This window comes from Balaenoptera musculus, chromosome 1 (assembly GCF_009873245.2).
Source record: "Balaenoptera musculus isolate JJ_BM4_2016_0621 chromosome 1, mBalMus1.pri.v3, whole genome shotgun sequence".
Lineage (NCBI taxonomy): Eukaryota > Metazoa > Chordata > Mammalia > Artiodactyla > Balaenopteridae > Balaenoptera > Balaenoptera musculus.
The window spans coordinates 73,932,373-73,947,552 of record NC_045785.1 but is presented as its reverse complement, the minus strand read 5'-3'; the positions used below and the strand labels follow the sequence as shown (position 1 = coordinate 73,947,552).

The 15,180-nt window shown below is 40.1% G+C and overlaps 1 protein-coding gene across 1 annotated transcript; it reads right to left on the bottom strand.

The window, feature by feature from the left end:
* Positions 1–857: 857 nt before the first annotated feature.
* DNASE2B (deoxyribonuclease 2 beta) lies at positions 858–14,966 on the bottom strand. Its single transcript, XM_036867016.1, has 6 exons — positions 14,586–14,966; positions 11,393–11,570; positions 7,459–7,540; positions 4,970–5,131; positions 3,422–3,619; positions 858–1,260 (listed from the first exon to the last, which is right to left on the bottom strand). The coding sequence occupies exons 1-6, from the start codon at positions 14,696–14,698 to the stop codon at positions 920–922; spliced, it is 1,074 nt and encodes a 357-aa protein (XP_036722911.1). The 5' UTR covers positions 14,699–14,966; the 3' UTR covers positions 858–919.
* Positions 14,967–15,180: the final 214 nt, after the last annotated feature.

Below are 15,180 nucleotides of genomic sequence, written 5' to 3'. Positions count from 1 at the left end.
AGCATGGAGTCTTAACTACTGCACCACCAGAGAAGTCCCTGACTTATTTTTTCCTTTTGGAAAAATATTACTCATTTCTAAACTTTCTTTTGTCTTTTCTCACTGTAGGGGGATTCACATTAAAATTCCATCAGTCTTTTAAGTGTCAACTGGGCCAGGATCTGTGCTATTTGCTTGAAGATACCTAGATATTATCTCCATTTCATAGAGAAGAAAACCAAGGCTCAGAGAGTTCAGGTGAATGGTCCAAGATCATACAGTTAGTAAGTAGTAGCTCAAGAATGACCAATTAGACTTGACCATAAACCATTGAAAAGAACTCTAGGAGGAATATGAATGACTAAGTAGTTTGATATACAGAGATAGAAATGTTTTTTTCTTCAAAAAGGGGTGAGGAGGACAGTCAGGGAATTCTTTGTGAAGATGAAATTACTCTAAGAGATGGCCAGTCAATCCATGGACAATTGAGAGCTAACTAATCTGGAACAAAATTTTTCCTTTCACTCCTTCTATTCTCACTTTAGATATACATAACAGAGTGTGTTTATGGCATATAAATGCTAAGTAGAGGGGTGGGGTAGGGAGGGTGAGAGGGAGCCGCAAGAGGGAGGAGATATAGGGATAAAAGTATATGTATAGCTGATTCACTTTGTTATAAAGTAGAAACTAACACACCATTGTAAAGCAATTATACTCCAATAAGGATGTAAAAAATAAATAAATAAATAAATACATGCTAAGTAGATAAATTGCCACTGTTTGGAAGATAAAATGGTAAGCATGGGAGAAAAACATTTTATTTGATGGTATGTGGACCATAAGTAAATTCACAGGCTTTTAATATATGAAGAATAGATCTAGTAGAAGAAGATCCCATATCAGTGTTGAAAATGATAGCACATATGTCCTTTCACCAAGTTTAGTTACAGTTCTCATAATATAAAACTAATCCTTGGAATGCTTGGTAAATACGCTGATTCTGAGTACAAATGAATCCTCCACTTCTGAAGGCTTGGTGTGGGCTCCGATTTAGGTCTCCAATACATGTCCAGCGATTTTTGGTGCCCTTTTGGGAAATACACCATTTGGCATGATCCTGATAAGAGCTGAAATAAGATTGTCTAGATAACTTAATTGCCTTGACATTGTAGACATGGTAAGGAAGGGAGCAGTTTGAAGGAAGCTCTTGTCTCTTTCGCTGCCAGGTTTCTGTTAGCAAGTGCGTCTTCAACCGTTGAGCCATCCAGGCTGCAAAGATGTCTAGAGTTTATAAAGAGAAAAATAGTGAGGTTAGTATTTAAACTTAGATAAATCCCTGAAAATATCCTCAGGAATAGAATCATCACTCATCCCTGATATGTGGATGTCACAAGCACAATAATAACAACGTGACTGAGAGAGTGGATAGGAGAACATTTTGTAAACGCTAAAGTGATATGCGAATAAAAGTTATTATCATTATTACTAGGATGATATTGGTCTCTGAAAACGTCTTCTATTCCACACATACAAGGGAGCAATATAGGTTTTTGTCCTGAAAAGACCTTTGGAAAGAATAAGTATAGAGCAGTAGCCAGAGGCTAGCGTCTAGAGATCTTTATAAACCATGCCGAAGTGTTTGAATTTTCCTGAAATCAATGGGAAATTTTTTTAAGGAGTGTTAGTGGGGACTTAATAGAAACTGATTTATGATCATAAATATCAATTGAGAAGCAATGTGCAGGATGAATTGGGAAGGCTACATTAGATTAGAGAGAGGAAAAACACCAGCTTGTCACAATAAGTGTGGTAACAAACACAGGTGTGAGCCGTGGCCATGGCAGAAACTTTAGAGGGGGTAAGAAAAATGTGAGTTATTAAGGACCGGGAACTGATTTAATTTGATGATTTGATAAGGGGGAAGAGAAAAAAAGAGGGGTCAAGAGTTCTAGGGGACCATGCAGAATGTGAGAAAAAGAGTGAGATATGTTAGGAATAATGATGAAATGAGTTTGGCATGTTGAATTTTGTGTGGCTGTGCCACCCTGTGAGCAGAAATATCCCACTCACTGATGAATACATCTGTCAGAACAGAGGTCTAGGGTGGAGATCTAGACTTGGGAATGGCCTAGCAGGAATATGTATATGCAATAAGGGTGAGTAGAGGACCACAGGGCAACCTAGTCACGTAAGGAGTATGCAGAGGAGGAGGACCTGGCAGAAGAGACTTATAAGAAGTGGGAGGAAGACCAAAAGACTGTATACTTCCAAAACTCAGGGAGGAGAATGTTTCAAAAAAGAAAGGGTTCCAACTGTGCCAAATTCTGCAGAAGCTATTTCTGTCCTGTTAATTTTGGGATCTCTAATGCCTAACACAGGCAAGTAGTAGGCATTCAGTAAATTTTATTCAACATTAAAGGAAGGAAGGAAGGAAGTTAGGAGGGAAGGAAGGATGGAAGGAAGGAAGGAAGGAATGAAGGAACGAATGAAGTAAGTTAGGAAGGAAGGAAGGTAAGAAGTTAGGAAGGAAGGACGGAAGGAAGGAAGGAAGGATGGAAGGAAGGAAGTTAGGAAGGAAGGAAGTTAGGAAGGAAGGAAGGATGGAAGGAAGGAAGGACGGAAGGAAGGAAGGACGGAAGGAAGGAAGTTGGAAGGAAGGAAGGAAGACAGTGAGGTCAATTAAGATGGCCATTGGTGACTGGGGAGAGACTGTAATGTCTACAGACAGAGAAGCAAGACTGTAGTCAAGGAGCAGTGAGCAAGTAAAGACCCTGAAGAGTTTTCTAAAAGTAAATTTAGAAGAAAAAAACCAGAGATATAGGGAATCTAGAATTGAGGGAGGGTTTTTAGGAATGTTTATATTCTAAGGGGCTTGTAGAGCAGGAGAGCTGAAGTAGAAGAGGGAGAACAGGTTGAGTTTATGAAAGTATTCTGAGGCTGGGATAGGTTCCAGGGCACAGGGGGTGCACTGCTTCTGTTTGGATGAGAGAAAACTGGTAAAAGAAAAGAATGAAAATAGCTTAGATTGTTGAGGGTGGGGTGTGCTCTTGAAGTGGTTTCTTCCTGGTGATTTCTATTCTCTCTATGAAGGAAAAGGTGAAGAGGCAGGACTTGAGGGTAAGGAAGGCTTAAAATAACTACTTAGGGAGTGAAAGAAAAAGGAGACAGCTTGGTTCTGTGCCCAGCTGAGGCTGGAGACTGAGTTTTTACTGGCCTCTGGCCTAGATGGTTGTGAGATACTTTTGTGGTTGGATCAGCAGCCCTTCTATTCAAGTGGCTAATATTTTAATTGGCCCTTGGTGTCCCTTCTCCCTTTTCTTTCTTTGTCCTCCCTCCTTTTCTACTTCTACTCCCCTGAATAATCAGAATATTTCCTCTTTGCAATCCAAAGTGAGTCCAGCAGCAGTGTAATAGCATATTGTTTGATGATGGCCTTTCATACCGTCAAGAAAAGAATCAGACTTTGCAAAATGGAGGAATTTTTGTCCCTGGGCTGACTGAAGTGTGGTGAGATGCCAGCCAGGGATCTCTGATGAGCTGGATCTGGCACACAGCTGGGGCATGTGAACGAGCTCCTGATGAAAGGTTACTGGGATGGAACAGCTATAAACGTTTGGGTTGCAGACCAAGAGCTGAGAATCTGAATCAAGAAACGATAAAGAAAAGTTGAGAATTAAGACACAAATGGAAATGCTTGCTGGTATTTTAGATCTTGTTGTGAATTAAAAAACTAAACAGAACGAAAAACAAAAACAAAAGTATTCCCTTCTTTAAGCCAATAGCCTTCAAACTTTTGGTTAAAATAGTTGACACTCCCTACTTTCCAGGCATTATTATGTGAGTTTACTAATTTAATCATAAGAACAACCTTATTATTAGGTAAGTTCTTTTATCATTATCCTCATTTTATAGATAAATTAATGGAGAATTTATGTCACATGCCCAAGGTTATAAAGCTTGTAACTGAAGGAGTTGGTATTCAAGCCCAGGCAGTCTGGCCTTGGAGGCTATGTGTTTTTTCTCCCATGTGTACACATACAAAAGTAGAGAACACCCGTGTACTGATCATCCAGCTCCAAGAATGACCAACTCATCAGCATGCACACCTAATCTCTATGCTATTAAGCTCTCTAATCATTATAGGAACTCAGCTAGTTAGACTAGGGCTTAATTTGGGTGAGAGGCTCAGTAATCCTTTCCATAAGATGGAAATTTGATAAAAAACAAAAATATTCTAAACCTCCTATATCCAGAGGCAAATCACTCTTTACTATTTAGCAGCTTCCTCAGTAAAAAGTGATTGGTAAAATACCATTCCTACTTCTCTTCCCCATTCCTACTTTGGATTTTCCAAATCCAAGTATTTTTGGCCCTTTGAGCTTGAGATCTTAAGAGAAGATCATCTGGTTTAGGCTCAGAGTGTCATGTTGGTGGCCTATAGGCAACATGAGGTCTACACAATTTAAAAAATAAATAAGATTGAGACCATATTTGAAAATCAGAGGATCTATCTCTCTCTTTCCTTCCCTCTCTTCTATTCTTACATCCTCCCCTAGGTTTCTGCTTCCTCTAAAAAATATGGAGATGTAGGTCTGTATTCCCACAGAACCACAGTATAATGGAGCTGAAGCTTTTGAGGGAAGCTAGGGGAGAGTCAACAACCCAGTTTGTCACTGTCCCCACTGCCCATGCAATGTCCACCTGTGTCACCCAGTTTTGTTACCTGCCTGGCCCCTGTAGATATTTGAAACTACTGCCTCTGATCAAGTTCAAAGACTTCATTGGTGGACCAGGAAACTGAGATCCAGTAAGTGAGCCTGCCCGAGATCTCACCAAAGCCAATATTAGAATCTAGGTATCAGTGGGTTTATGAATAGAGAAGCAAATGAAGTGATAAATTTATTAATATATTTCCAAATCCCTTCTTCAATATTGTTATCTCTCTCTCTCTCTCTCTCTCTCTCTCTCTTTTTACACACTCTAGTGTTACCTATTGCTTCATACTGGTTGTACTTGAAAGTTATGCAGATGCCCGTTTGTCCATTTCGTCTCCCTGTGGGTGGATAATCATAGCCTTCTTCAGGAATTGGAGGAAAATGGGGAATGGAATGAATCAACCAGAACCCCTGGATTCTGTTCCACAGAAGTAAACCTACCAAAGATACAGTAAATACAGATAAATTAGAAAAACAAAGCTCCTTTAAAAATACAGAGTTCAAAGCTACAACATTTAAGCCCTTTATACTTCAGGCTAATTTTTTATTAGGCTAATAATTACAAGGATCACGCTCTTTTTCAATAATTTCAAAACCAATTCAGGGACACATCATATTGCCCCATTACTGTTAATAACCCACCACAAAAGGGAGCTAGGACAACCACCCTGTGAAGAGTTGAGAGGCATTTCATGTTGAAACTACAAGGAAAATTTGTTTTGGCAGAATGCAAATTTGCTTAATTGGAATTTGACCTTGTTAGACTATGTAGTCACCTGGCAAGCTTCAGATAATGTCTTTACTGCTAAGCAGCTATGCTATTTTCAAAAGCCAGCTAAAAAGCAGAGTTGAAAGAGAAAATATCAAATGAAAACACGTACTTGCAGTAATTTATTGTGAGAAACTGATGCTCATTTAGGTGCAGAATTCGCCCAGTTCCACAAGCTTGAAAAAAGAGGCAGAGAGAAAAAAACCAGGGAAGCCATGTTCTAAAGCACCCCAGTTAATTGTATTTAGTAAAAATCTCCAGAGCAGACTAACATGAAAGCCAGAAAAGAAGAAAACAGAAGGATTTTCATCATCTTGTGACATGGCACAAAGAACCCTGTCCAACAGGCATCTATGACTATTTCTGTGTTTATAAATATATCAAGACAGTTTTGGTATGCTAACTAGACTTTCCAGTTTGCATATGACCATGGAGACATAAAAGTCATGTTTGCCTTAGTGTTAGAGTAGAAACCAAATGCCTGCCAGTTATTTCTTTTTCAAAGAACACACTTTAAGGAAGGAGAGTATTTGTCAGTGACTTTGTCAGCGGCTATGGAATCAATACCTGTGTCGAGATGGAAAATGTTCAAAGTTCAGTTGCCTCACAGAGCTGGATGATCTTCAGGGACTCTCTTCGGCCCAGATGAGTATTGCTGTTTGTCTGAAATCCTAACTTCCTGGTACAAATGCCACAGGATGTCGGGACACCTGTTGGCAGGGAACTCCCCAATGTGATATCAGGTCCCACTCCTTTTCCAGTCTTTTATCTAAACCCTTGTATCAACTAACAGGGTGGAGCGAAAATGGTGGTGGGAGGTTGGTAAAGGAGAGGTTGCAGAATGCGGCATGTTATAAAAATTGTTGGGTTCCATGCAAATAGGACCATCAGGAAGGCAACTTAGCTAAATCAAAGGCTTTCAATGCTCATGACATTGACAGCCATTACAAATGATGTTCTTAATCAGAGGTTGCAAACAGGCAGCCCACAGGCCAAATCTAGCCTGCAGATACATATTATTATGCTTGCAGAGTATTTTTTAAAACTTTGAATTTATTACCAACATTTAAAAACTGGGGAGATTTCCCACAAACTCTAATTTTCTCTGGAAAAATTGCATTCCCATAAGACAAGCTGAGTAGTAACTGCTTCCTTAGACCAAGTATATACTCTCCAGTTCTCTAGTTACCTGCCAGTTCAGCCCCCTTGGCTTGCTGACATCACTTGCCTGCTTCTGAAGGCATTTGAGTTTGGAACCTTCTGAAGGATACTTGTTGCCGTGGAAAGTTATTCACGGTATATTAAGTTAAAAAAAGTTCGAAGTAGTCATTACAATAGTTTTATAAAAATGTTTCAAAATATGTATCATAGAAAAAGTAGAAAGTATTAAGTGTAATTATCTAATGAGTATTAGGATTACAGATTTTTTGTTTACTATCATTTTGAATTTTTCAATAACACACATATATATATACATAGTTTATAAATCAAAAAATACCAAAAATCACTATAATAAAAATTATTATAATTATAGAACAAAATATATAACAACAAAAATTACTATAATATAAAAATTATTTAAAAATACTTTTTCAAAAATGTTTACTGTATTTCAAATGGAACTTGACACTAAGAAGGGTGAATTTTACTCTATGCAAATTATACCTCTATAAACCTAAAATGTGTGTACAGTATACACACACACACACACATATATAGTTTCACTGGTATTCCCAGTAGTCAATACTTGGATTTCTTCTTTAAAGTATATATTAAAAGATACATTAAGAAATAAAATGGGATTTGTGAGAAGGATATTGCAAAGTCAAAGTATATCATTATAACCTGTGACACAGAAATCACTCATTTTGATAACTCAGACCATTAAAAAGAAAAGCTATCTTTTTAGTATGGAGTATAAGACTACTGAAGATGGAATGTTTAAGAAAATACTGATTTCCAGTAGGAAAGAGAAAATAAGAGCCTTTGTCATACCTTTGGTATGTCCATACTTTCTGCTGTAATTCATGAATTTAGGGACTCCATCATTGTATATTAGATAGGCTGTGTTGTTATCCTGCAGGAACATTTTAGGGTTATAATGGCATAAATCTTTCACTCATAAATGCTCACAACATTTCTACCAGCTACCGGCCTGCAATACGGAACTTTCATTAATACACATGAGAAGTCATCCATTCCCCTAATAGGCAGCTTTCCCATCGATATGAATTCTGTGACGTGCAAGACAAGGGACAAGAAGTCCATTCTCAACCATGCATGATTTTTGTCTTGTGTGACAGGAGCCCTGTGCATTGTGATGTGTGTGTGAGGGCAATATTCCTATTTCAATTATTTTGGACCCATGTTTCTGATCTGGCAACTAGTGTATAATAAAGGGGTACTTAAATATTTGTTCAGGAAATGCAGTAGGAACAACCAGCCAAGGATTACAGCTAAGCTCTCTCCATTGATATTATAGGCACAATGCAGAATTGGCTGTCAGGGTCTGATTTCCTCTGCCTACTTTGTGCTTCGCTGCTTGGTCATAACTTCCTGTTTAATCAGGATTCCTCATTCTCTGCTTCTACTACCTCCCTGATAGGGGAGGATTTTTCTTCAATCCATTTCTCCTGTCACTTCACCTTTTCAACTTGACATTTTCCTGCTTAAAAAAAGTGGTATAATTGAATGTGATAATGGATTTCCTCTGGTAAAGCAACATGCGAGTACATTCTCCAAACAGTTGGTCAAATCTCTGAGTCAAAATGAAGCTATTATTTTGATAGTATCTCTTTGTCATGTTTTGGAAACTTGCTTATATTTGTTCTGTGTCATTCCATTTCAGTTGTGTCATGATGCAGTGACTTTTAATGAAGCCAATGATGTCAATATTAAAAAGTCTCAGTGACATAATTAAAAGCAGGAAAGGACAACCCATCCCCTTAAAAAAAGACCCTTGCTTGTCTCTCAGAAAAAAAATCAATAACTGAGTTTCTTACAGTTGCTTCATTATTTGATATAATCTAAAACCATTTTTTTAAAAAAGGCACAACATAGTCTCTACAGCATTCTTGGCTACTATGTTTAGGAATATTTAGAAAAGTAAGCTGTTTTCTTACCTGCATTTTCCGTAATTGACCATCGCTACTGTTGGCGTTCAGATTCTCCACTGGAGAACTCTGACAGTTAGTTATTCTATGAGCCTGTATGGAATGCAGTAACAAGGCCATTGTGTGCCTTTGGGGTACAATGCGGAAGGCCTCTGGGAAAATTCGGTAAGGAACTTAATTCTTCTAATAGATGAAGTTTATCATTCTAACCAGAGGTATAACAGCCAGCTAAGGTAAATGGGATGTAGCTCTAGTGAAAAGAGGCTCTCTCATAAAGGGGAAAAATCATGAACTAAGAATAGGACCTGGAGATTATCATACTAAGTGAAGTAAGTCAGGCAGAGAAAGACAACATCATATGATATCCCTTATATGCAGAATCTAAAAAAATTGATACTAATGAACTTATTTACAAAACAGAAACAGACTCACAGACTTACAGAACAAACTTATGGTTACCAGGGGGGGAAGGATGGGGAGGAGGGATAGATTGGGAGTTTGGGATTGACATGTACACACTGCTATATTTAGGATAGATATAACAAGGACCTACTGTGTAGCACAGGGAACTCTGCTCAATATTCTGTAATAACCTAAATGGGAAAAGAATTTGAAAAAGGATACATGTATATGTATAACTGAATCACTTTGCTGTACACCTGAAACTAACACAATATTGTTAATCAACTATGGTCCAATATAAAATAAAAATTTAAAAAAAAGAATAGGCAGACCTAGGCTCGTGCCTCTAGACCTTTTTTTTTTTTTTTTTGGCCTCGTGGCTTGCAGGATCTTAGTTCCTCACCAGGGTTTGGGGTCCATCCCAGGCCCCCGGCAGTGGAAGCACGGAGTCCTAACCACTGGACCACCAGCGAATTCCCAGGACATCTTTATTCCTTTAACACTTATGTTGGGTATTATTTCGACTACTGGATGTTGAATAAGAAGGGTACGGTCTCTGCCCCCAGTCTAGCAGGGAATAATCAGGTAAATATAGGCAACTGTGATATAGTTTGATAAGTGTTATTATCAAGGTATATGGAAGGTTCTCATTTACAAAGGCAAAAGAAGGGATATTTTCCAACATAAACCCGATATTGGCATAACGTGACATTTGAGGTTTAAAACCAGTTGGTCTGATCTCGCATTCTACTCTCTGTCAGAAGTTCAATTCCAGATCAGAAGGTGGGGAAGTTGTGTTCTCATAGTCACTTCTGGCACATAGTTCCAACTTCCAAAGAACACTCAGTCTTTTCGGTTGTTCTTCTTTGGGCTCCATGCCAATCAGACATGGAAATCAGCCCCTTTACTGTCATTTTCTTCCCAGAATCCACCACTCAAGACATTGCGTGTGAGCAGGTTTTACTGAAGGTATGAAACATTGAATGGTTTTACATCACCAAGCTGACCTGCCTCCAATCTCCCTCCAAGTTTTGTATACTTTTTAATTCCTAGCTCCCATCTACCCCTTCTTTATTTTGCAGAGCAGTTTAGCTCTCACGCCCTCCTAGGCTCTGGGGCTACTTTTGCACTTCCAAAGATCATTATTATAGTTTGCCAAATGAAGACCCATCTTCCCCAAATAAGATAAATGACAGAGGCTTTGCAATGTTGCTCTGGCCTTTCTCTTCTTGGGTAGTCTGCGATTGGGAGGGGAAGAATGTGTTTATTTTCTCACTGATGGGTTATACTCCAGGTTTTCCATCCCCAACCTTGGAAAGCACAAGCAGCTACAGGTAGTTTTGCTTTTACAGAATAATCGATTAATTCAAAACAGGGATGTTGCTGAGAATGAACAATTTCTAAAAGCCTCTAGGACAGTGTTTGGAACATCACATGTACTCAAACAGCTTACAAATAAGTTTTGACTTTGTAACTTGGCTCCGAAGGCTGGTCTTAATGACAGGTGAATAAAGTGAATATTTGTGCACAAGGTGATAGCTCTCTGCACATTTTCAGTAAATGCTCAAATAGACATATGCAGTGGTGCTAGAGTATAACTCAGTATTGTTGTGGGGATTAAATTAGTTGACATATGTAAAGACCCAACACGTTGTAAGTGCTGAGTTATTTTACATACTTACTTCTCCATAAATTATTGTTAGGAAATGCATAGATGAGTATAATTGGATGTTAATTATTGTTTGATTTTACTTGTCACCCCTGGTTGAAAAGCAGTATCTTGTCACTGAACAGCAGATGGTGCCTGGAATGTTGGGAGACTGCCCACATTGAGGCAGTTAACTCATTGCCTGATGGAGTCCCGATAGCAGGTTTAAGCTCCGTATTCAGGCAAGTTAGTTCCAGGGCCTTGAACTAGAGCCCTAGCTCTCAACCTACTATTTTGAAAATGATTAATTAAAAGGAAGACCAAGTGGAACCCTTTACTTTTCCCACCAAACTCATCCCACCATGGCTTAAACAACCCATAACTCATGGCATATTGATCACAGATCTATATTGCATTGTCATAGGAGAGGGCTCTTCTCTCTATTTCCATTAAAGGAGTAAGATAGCAAGTACTGAGCACATTGGCAGAGTTTGGCAGCCAGAAAATTTCAATACGTAATTAGTTCACACTTTGCCCAGTGATGCCATTGGACATAGTGCCGAATGTATCAACAATTTGGCATTGCTATGGAGTATGTTGACGTATTCCCTAAGGTCTTCATTAGATTGATTCAGATTCTGAGCTAGCTTACTTCCAGTTGCTAGGATTGGGCATTGGGTAGACAAGGAGTTAAAATCTTTTGGAAGCCTTGGAGTCTGTATTATGCATTTTATATGATTCAAATAAATGATTAACTATAACATACCTCGGAAGCATGTGCTTCATATAGCTGTTGTAATGTCCTTCCCAAAACACTCTTGGTGGTATTCATTAGTTGCTTGCTCCTTCTCCAGCTTCTGGTTGCAGAGTCTAGGTATAGGTACTCTACCCCAGTCTCTCTACTTTCCTTGTCTTGCCTTTTAGGCAACTTATAAAATGTAAACCTAACAAAGGAAATAATTATGAATTACTAACATTTACTAACTGTTTCCCTGATGGCAGCCACTGTGTCAAGCACTTAAATGTATCATTTCACTTATGTTTCACAGAAGGCCTCTAAGTCTCAGGAAGGGGATTTGCGCAAGCTCTCTGCCTCTTTTTCCACCCTTACTGTTGCTCCTTCCCAATGAAGGAAATGCAAATCTGACTGTACATGTTCTAAAAACATTTACTGGCCTGGGGGGTGGGATCCCCGTAGTAGAAGTTCGCATACTTTGAGAATGGCTTCTCTGTTCTTTCCGCATTCTATAAGGCTGCAGTGGGGAGAATGTCAAGGCCCAGGCCTGGACTAGAGAGGTCTTAGATATGTTTTTCTCTGCTGCCTTAGGTGCTTGGCATGCTCATCTCTTTGTAGCGGGCTGGCTGGGTCTGAGATTTGGGTTTAGGCATCAGAGTCAGTGGAGGCTTTCTTGAGCCTCTGGCCTAAGCCACATTCTTCAGCTCAGTTTATCAGAATGCTCTGCATTGAGGATTCAGGTCCAAGACCAGCCAATTAAGTAAATGCCTTGCTTTCTTTACTATTGTCTCCTATCTGTATATCTCCTTTGGTTATCTCACAGGGAGCAGAGGTTGTTAGACCCACATGGCATTCAGCCATTCTTGGATCATCTAGCCCAGGGTTTCTCAATGTGCTGTATTCACATTTTGGGCCCCATTGTTCTCTGGGAGCCTGTTCTGTGCATTGTAGTATCCCTGGCCTCTTCCTATTAGATGTCAATAGTACTCCCCAAGTCGTGCCAATCAAAAATGTCTCCAGACATTGTCAAAAGTACCTGGAAGGCAAAATTGACCCGGTCTAGCCAAACACTCTTTAATAGCACAAACCCCACGATTAACCCTCAAATACTCACACTGGACCAAACACTGTAATGCATTCACTATTACCACACAACAGTGTCTCACACTGCCGAGAAAAGCTTCAACGTTCACTTGGTTCTCATCAGTCTTATGCTTCCATTTATGCTCTTTCCTGCCCTGTCCAGGCTTTCTTACTCTCAGGGCCAGGTCCTCACACATGGCAGGAAACATGAAATTATTCTTTGATGCTGACCTCATGTTCCTCTACCCTTTAACTCTCGCAGGTAGTTGTAGCAGCTCGAGACTGTGCCTCCCTGTCTGCTTAGCTCAGCATTCTCTCTGACAGATATTGCTAAGTAATATGTCCATTCAGTTGTGGCAAAAATAAATTTTGTATATTGATCACAATTTGGTGGCCCACCAGTGAAATGTTTGTCAACTATCATGGCACACCAATTAAGGACTAGTGCTTTTAAACATTTTCCTTGGATGACCATCTCCAATTATAATCTGAAGATTTCTGAATCTGTTTCTAGCCCAGATCTCTATGCTGAGGTCTAGATAAACCCAAATACAAAGATGTCTCAGAGACCTCCAACTCCATATTTTCGAAACCAAGTTCGTAATATTTTGCGACAACTTTACGCATCCCCTGCTCTTAGGGAACACATCCACACAGTCACAGAAGCCAGCAACCTGCAAGTCTTTCTTAACTTCTTCCTCTCTCCTACTACCCTGTGCCTATCCATTACCAAGTCCTCTCAGGGCGTTCTTCCTCTTTATTTCCTCTTCTTTAACTTGGGTCCATACTTCTTCTCTCCTGTAACACTGCCGAAGTCCTACTGGTTTCCATGACTCTAGACTAGTCCCCAGCCAGTTGGTCTTCAGAGTACTGCCAGTGGGCTTTCTAAAATGCAAATCTGACTTTATCAAGTCCCCACTTGAAGTCTCTCAGTAGCTCCCTTTCAAGGTCAAGTTCAGACTCAGCAGTTCAGCACATGAAGCCCCTCATGACCTGGCTCTCACCTATCTCTCTAAGCTCCCCTCTCCCCTCCTGCCATTTCCCCACGTTCTCCCAAAGCACCAACTTTATTTAACTGCTTCCAAACTCTCCCCACTGCTTATTGCCTCTGGACCTCCTCATTGCTTCTTCATTGGCTTGAGATGCCCTTGCATCTCCCTTGTTTTTCTAACTAACTCATAATTGTTCTCAAAACTTAGCTCCAAACTATTGGGTTTGCCAAAAAATTTGTTCAGGTTTTTCTGTGCAATGGTATGGAAAAACCCGAACGAACTTTTTGGCCAGCCCAGTACTTCCCCAGAGAAGTCTTCTGGGCTCTATCCTCCCCAGTGCCCCATCTAATGCCCCATATATGCCCTTACCACATAACTATGAGATCCTCGAGGGTAAGAACTATGTTTTGTTCATATTTGTATTTTCAACACTCAGCACAGGGCTGGTGTGAGCTCAGTAACTGTTTGCTGAGAGACCGATTGAGTGGATCTATGTTCTCTAGCCTGAAGTTTACACAAAGCTTGCTGCCAACCATAAAGGCAAACCTAAACACCCTAATTAAAGAGTGAAAAAGTGATTAAAGCTTTCGGAGAATCCATGACTGTAACGCAAAGCTGTGTTTCGTCTCTTTGACACTGCAGGAGACTGGTGACCTACCACCCACTGCAACAGCTGCCTGTGCTGTCCAATAAACAAGGTTAACCAAACAGTGCTCTGTACCATCAAGCCCTCTTTCTCCTTCACATAAGGAGACGCTCCAGTGTCAGGGAAGAATTAACCTCTCTCCTTCATCAACTCTAAAAGGATGTTGGAAGGGTTCTGTTAGGAAAGCCACAATGCAATTAATGGAAATTGCCAACTGAGAGAAGCTGTCAGCTCTAATGCACCTCTGTGGCCACCAGCCTTGCCCTGCTGAGAGCATGAATCAGGCCCACGAGGGGCTGCTAAGCTCTTTCTCAAAGGGAAGCTCCCTCATTCAGAAGCCTACCCCTATCTGGACACGTGGCTCATTTACACACTTCAACTTGCTTTCTTCTTAAGGGGAGAGGTGGAGTGGAAGCCTCCTGAACTTCACAGTGCGCCAGTTAGCCACCAGTACTCTGGCTTTCTATCTGCACGCAGCAAGCCTCACATTTCATTTACCTACCAATCCACAGCTTCACCTTCCTCGTTTCTGCACGATATTGTTGTCGCCTTCAGGATCCCAAAGAGGCCAAGGAAGAGCAAAGCCAGGGGTGCTCTTAGAAGTCTTGCTGTCATTTTCTATCCGGCACCTTTATTCCATGGCACAGCAGGAAACTTTCCCCATGGATCGTGGAGTCTGAGTTTCAAGTCTCTCAGACTGTGCTGGCTCTGACATTTGATTCCTTTTACTTCTGCCATTTGCTGTTTAGGCATTTTCAGAATGGGACGGATCCCATGTAATTGTGTGATTTTGTCACAACATGCCAGCGTGACTCCGAATGCCTTTGTGCTGAATTGTTGACTGCTGAATAGTTTGCAATGTCATCAGAAAGCCCTGGCGAGAAGAAAAGGGATGTATAGTTAACTCGTGGGAGTAAACATCATGTAGTATGAAATTCAGTGGACAGGAGAACTCTGGATTGATAAATAGATGTTGAATAAAATCTGTTTCATGTTTTTTCCCTTATGATTGTCTCTCTATGAGTGAGAGCAAATGTTTGTGGTTCAGACATTACACAGAAATGACAAAACTTTGTATCTATCTTAGTAATAATTAG

What these genes read in the sequence shown, in the direction of transcription:
- DNASE2B (XM_036867016.1), bottom strand. Translation starts at nt 14,698, where the DNA reads ATGACAGCAAGACTTCTAAGAGCACCCCTGGCTTTGCTCTTCCTTGGC. An exon ending in CAACCAGTATGAAGCAATAG is followed by an intron (nt 3,620 to 4,969) that starts GTAACACTAGAG and finishes TTCTTGATTCAG; the next exon opens with ATTCTCAGCTCTTGGTCTGC. An exon ending in GTCTGATTCTTTTCTTGACG is followed by an intron (nt 1,261 to 3,421) that starts GTATGAAAGGCC and finishes TATAAACTCTAG; the next exon opens with ACATCTTTGCAGCCTGGATG.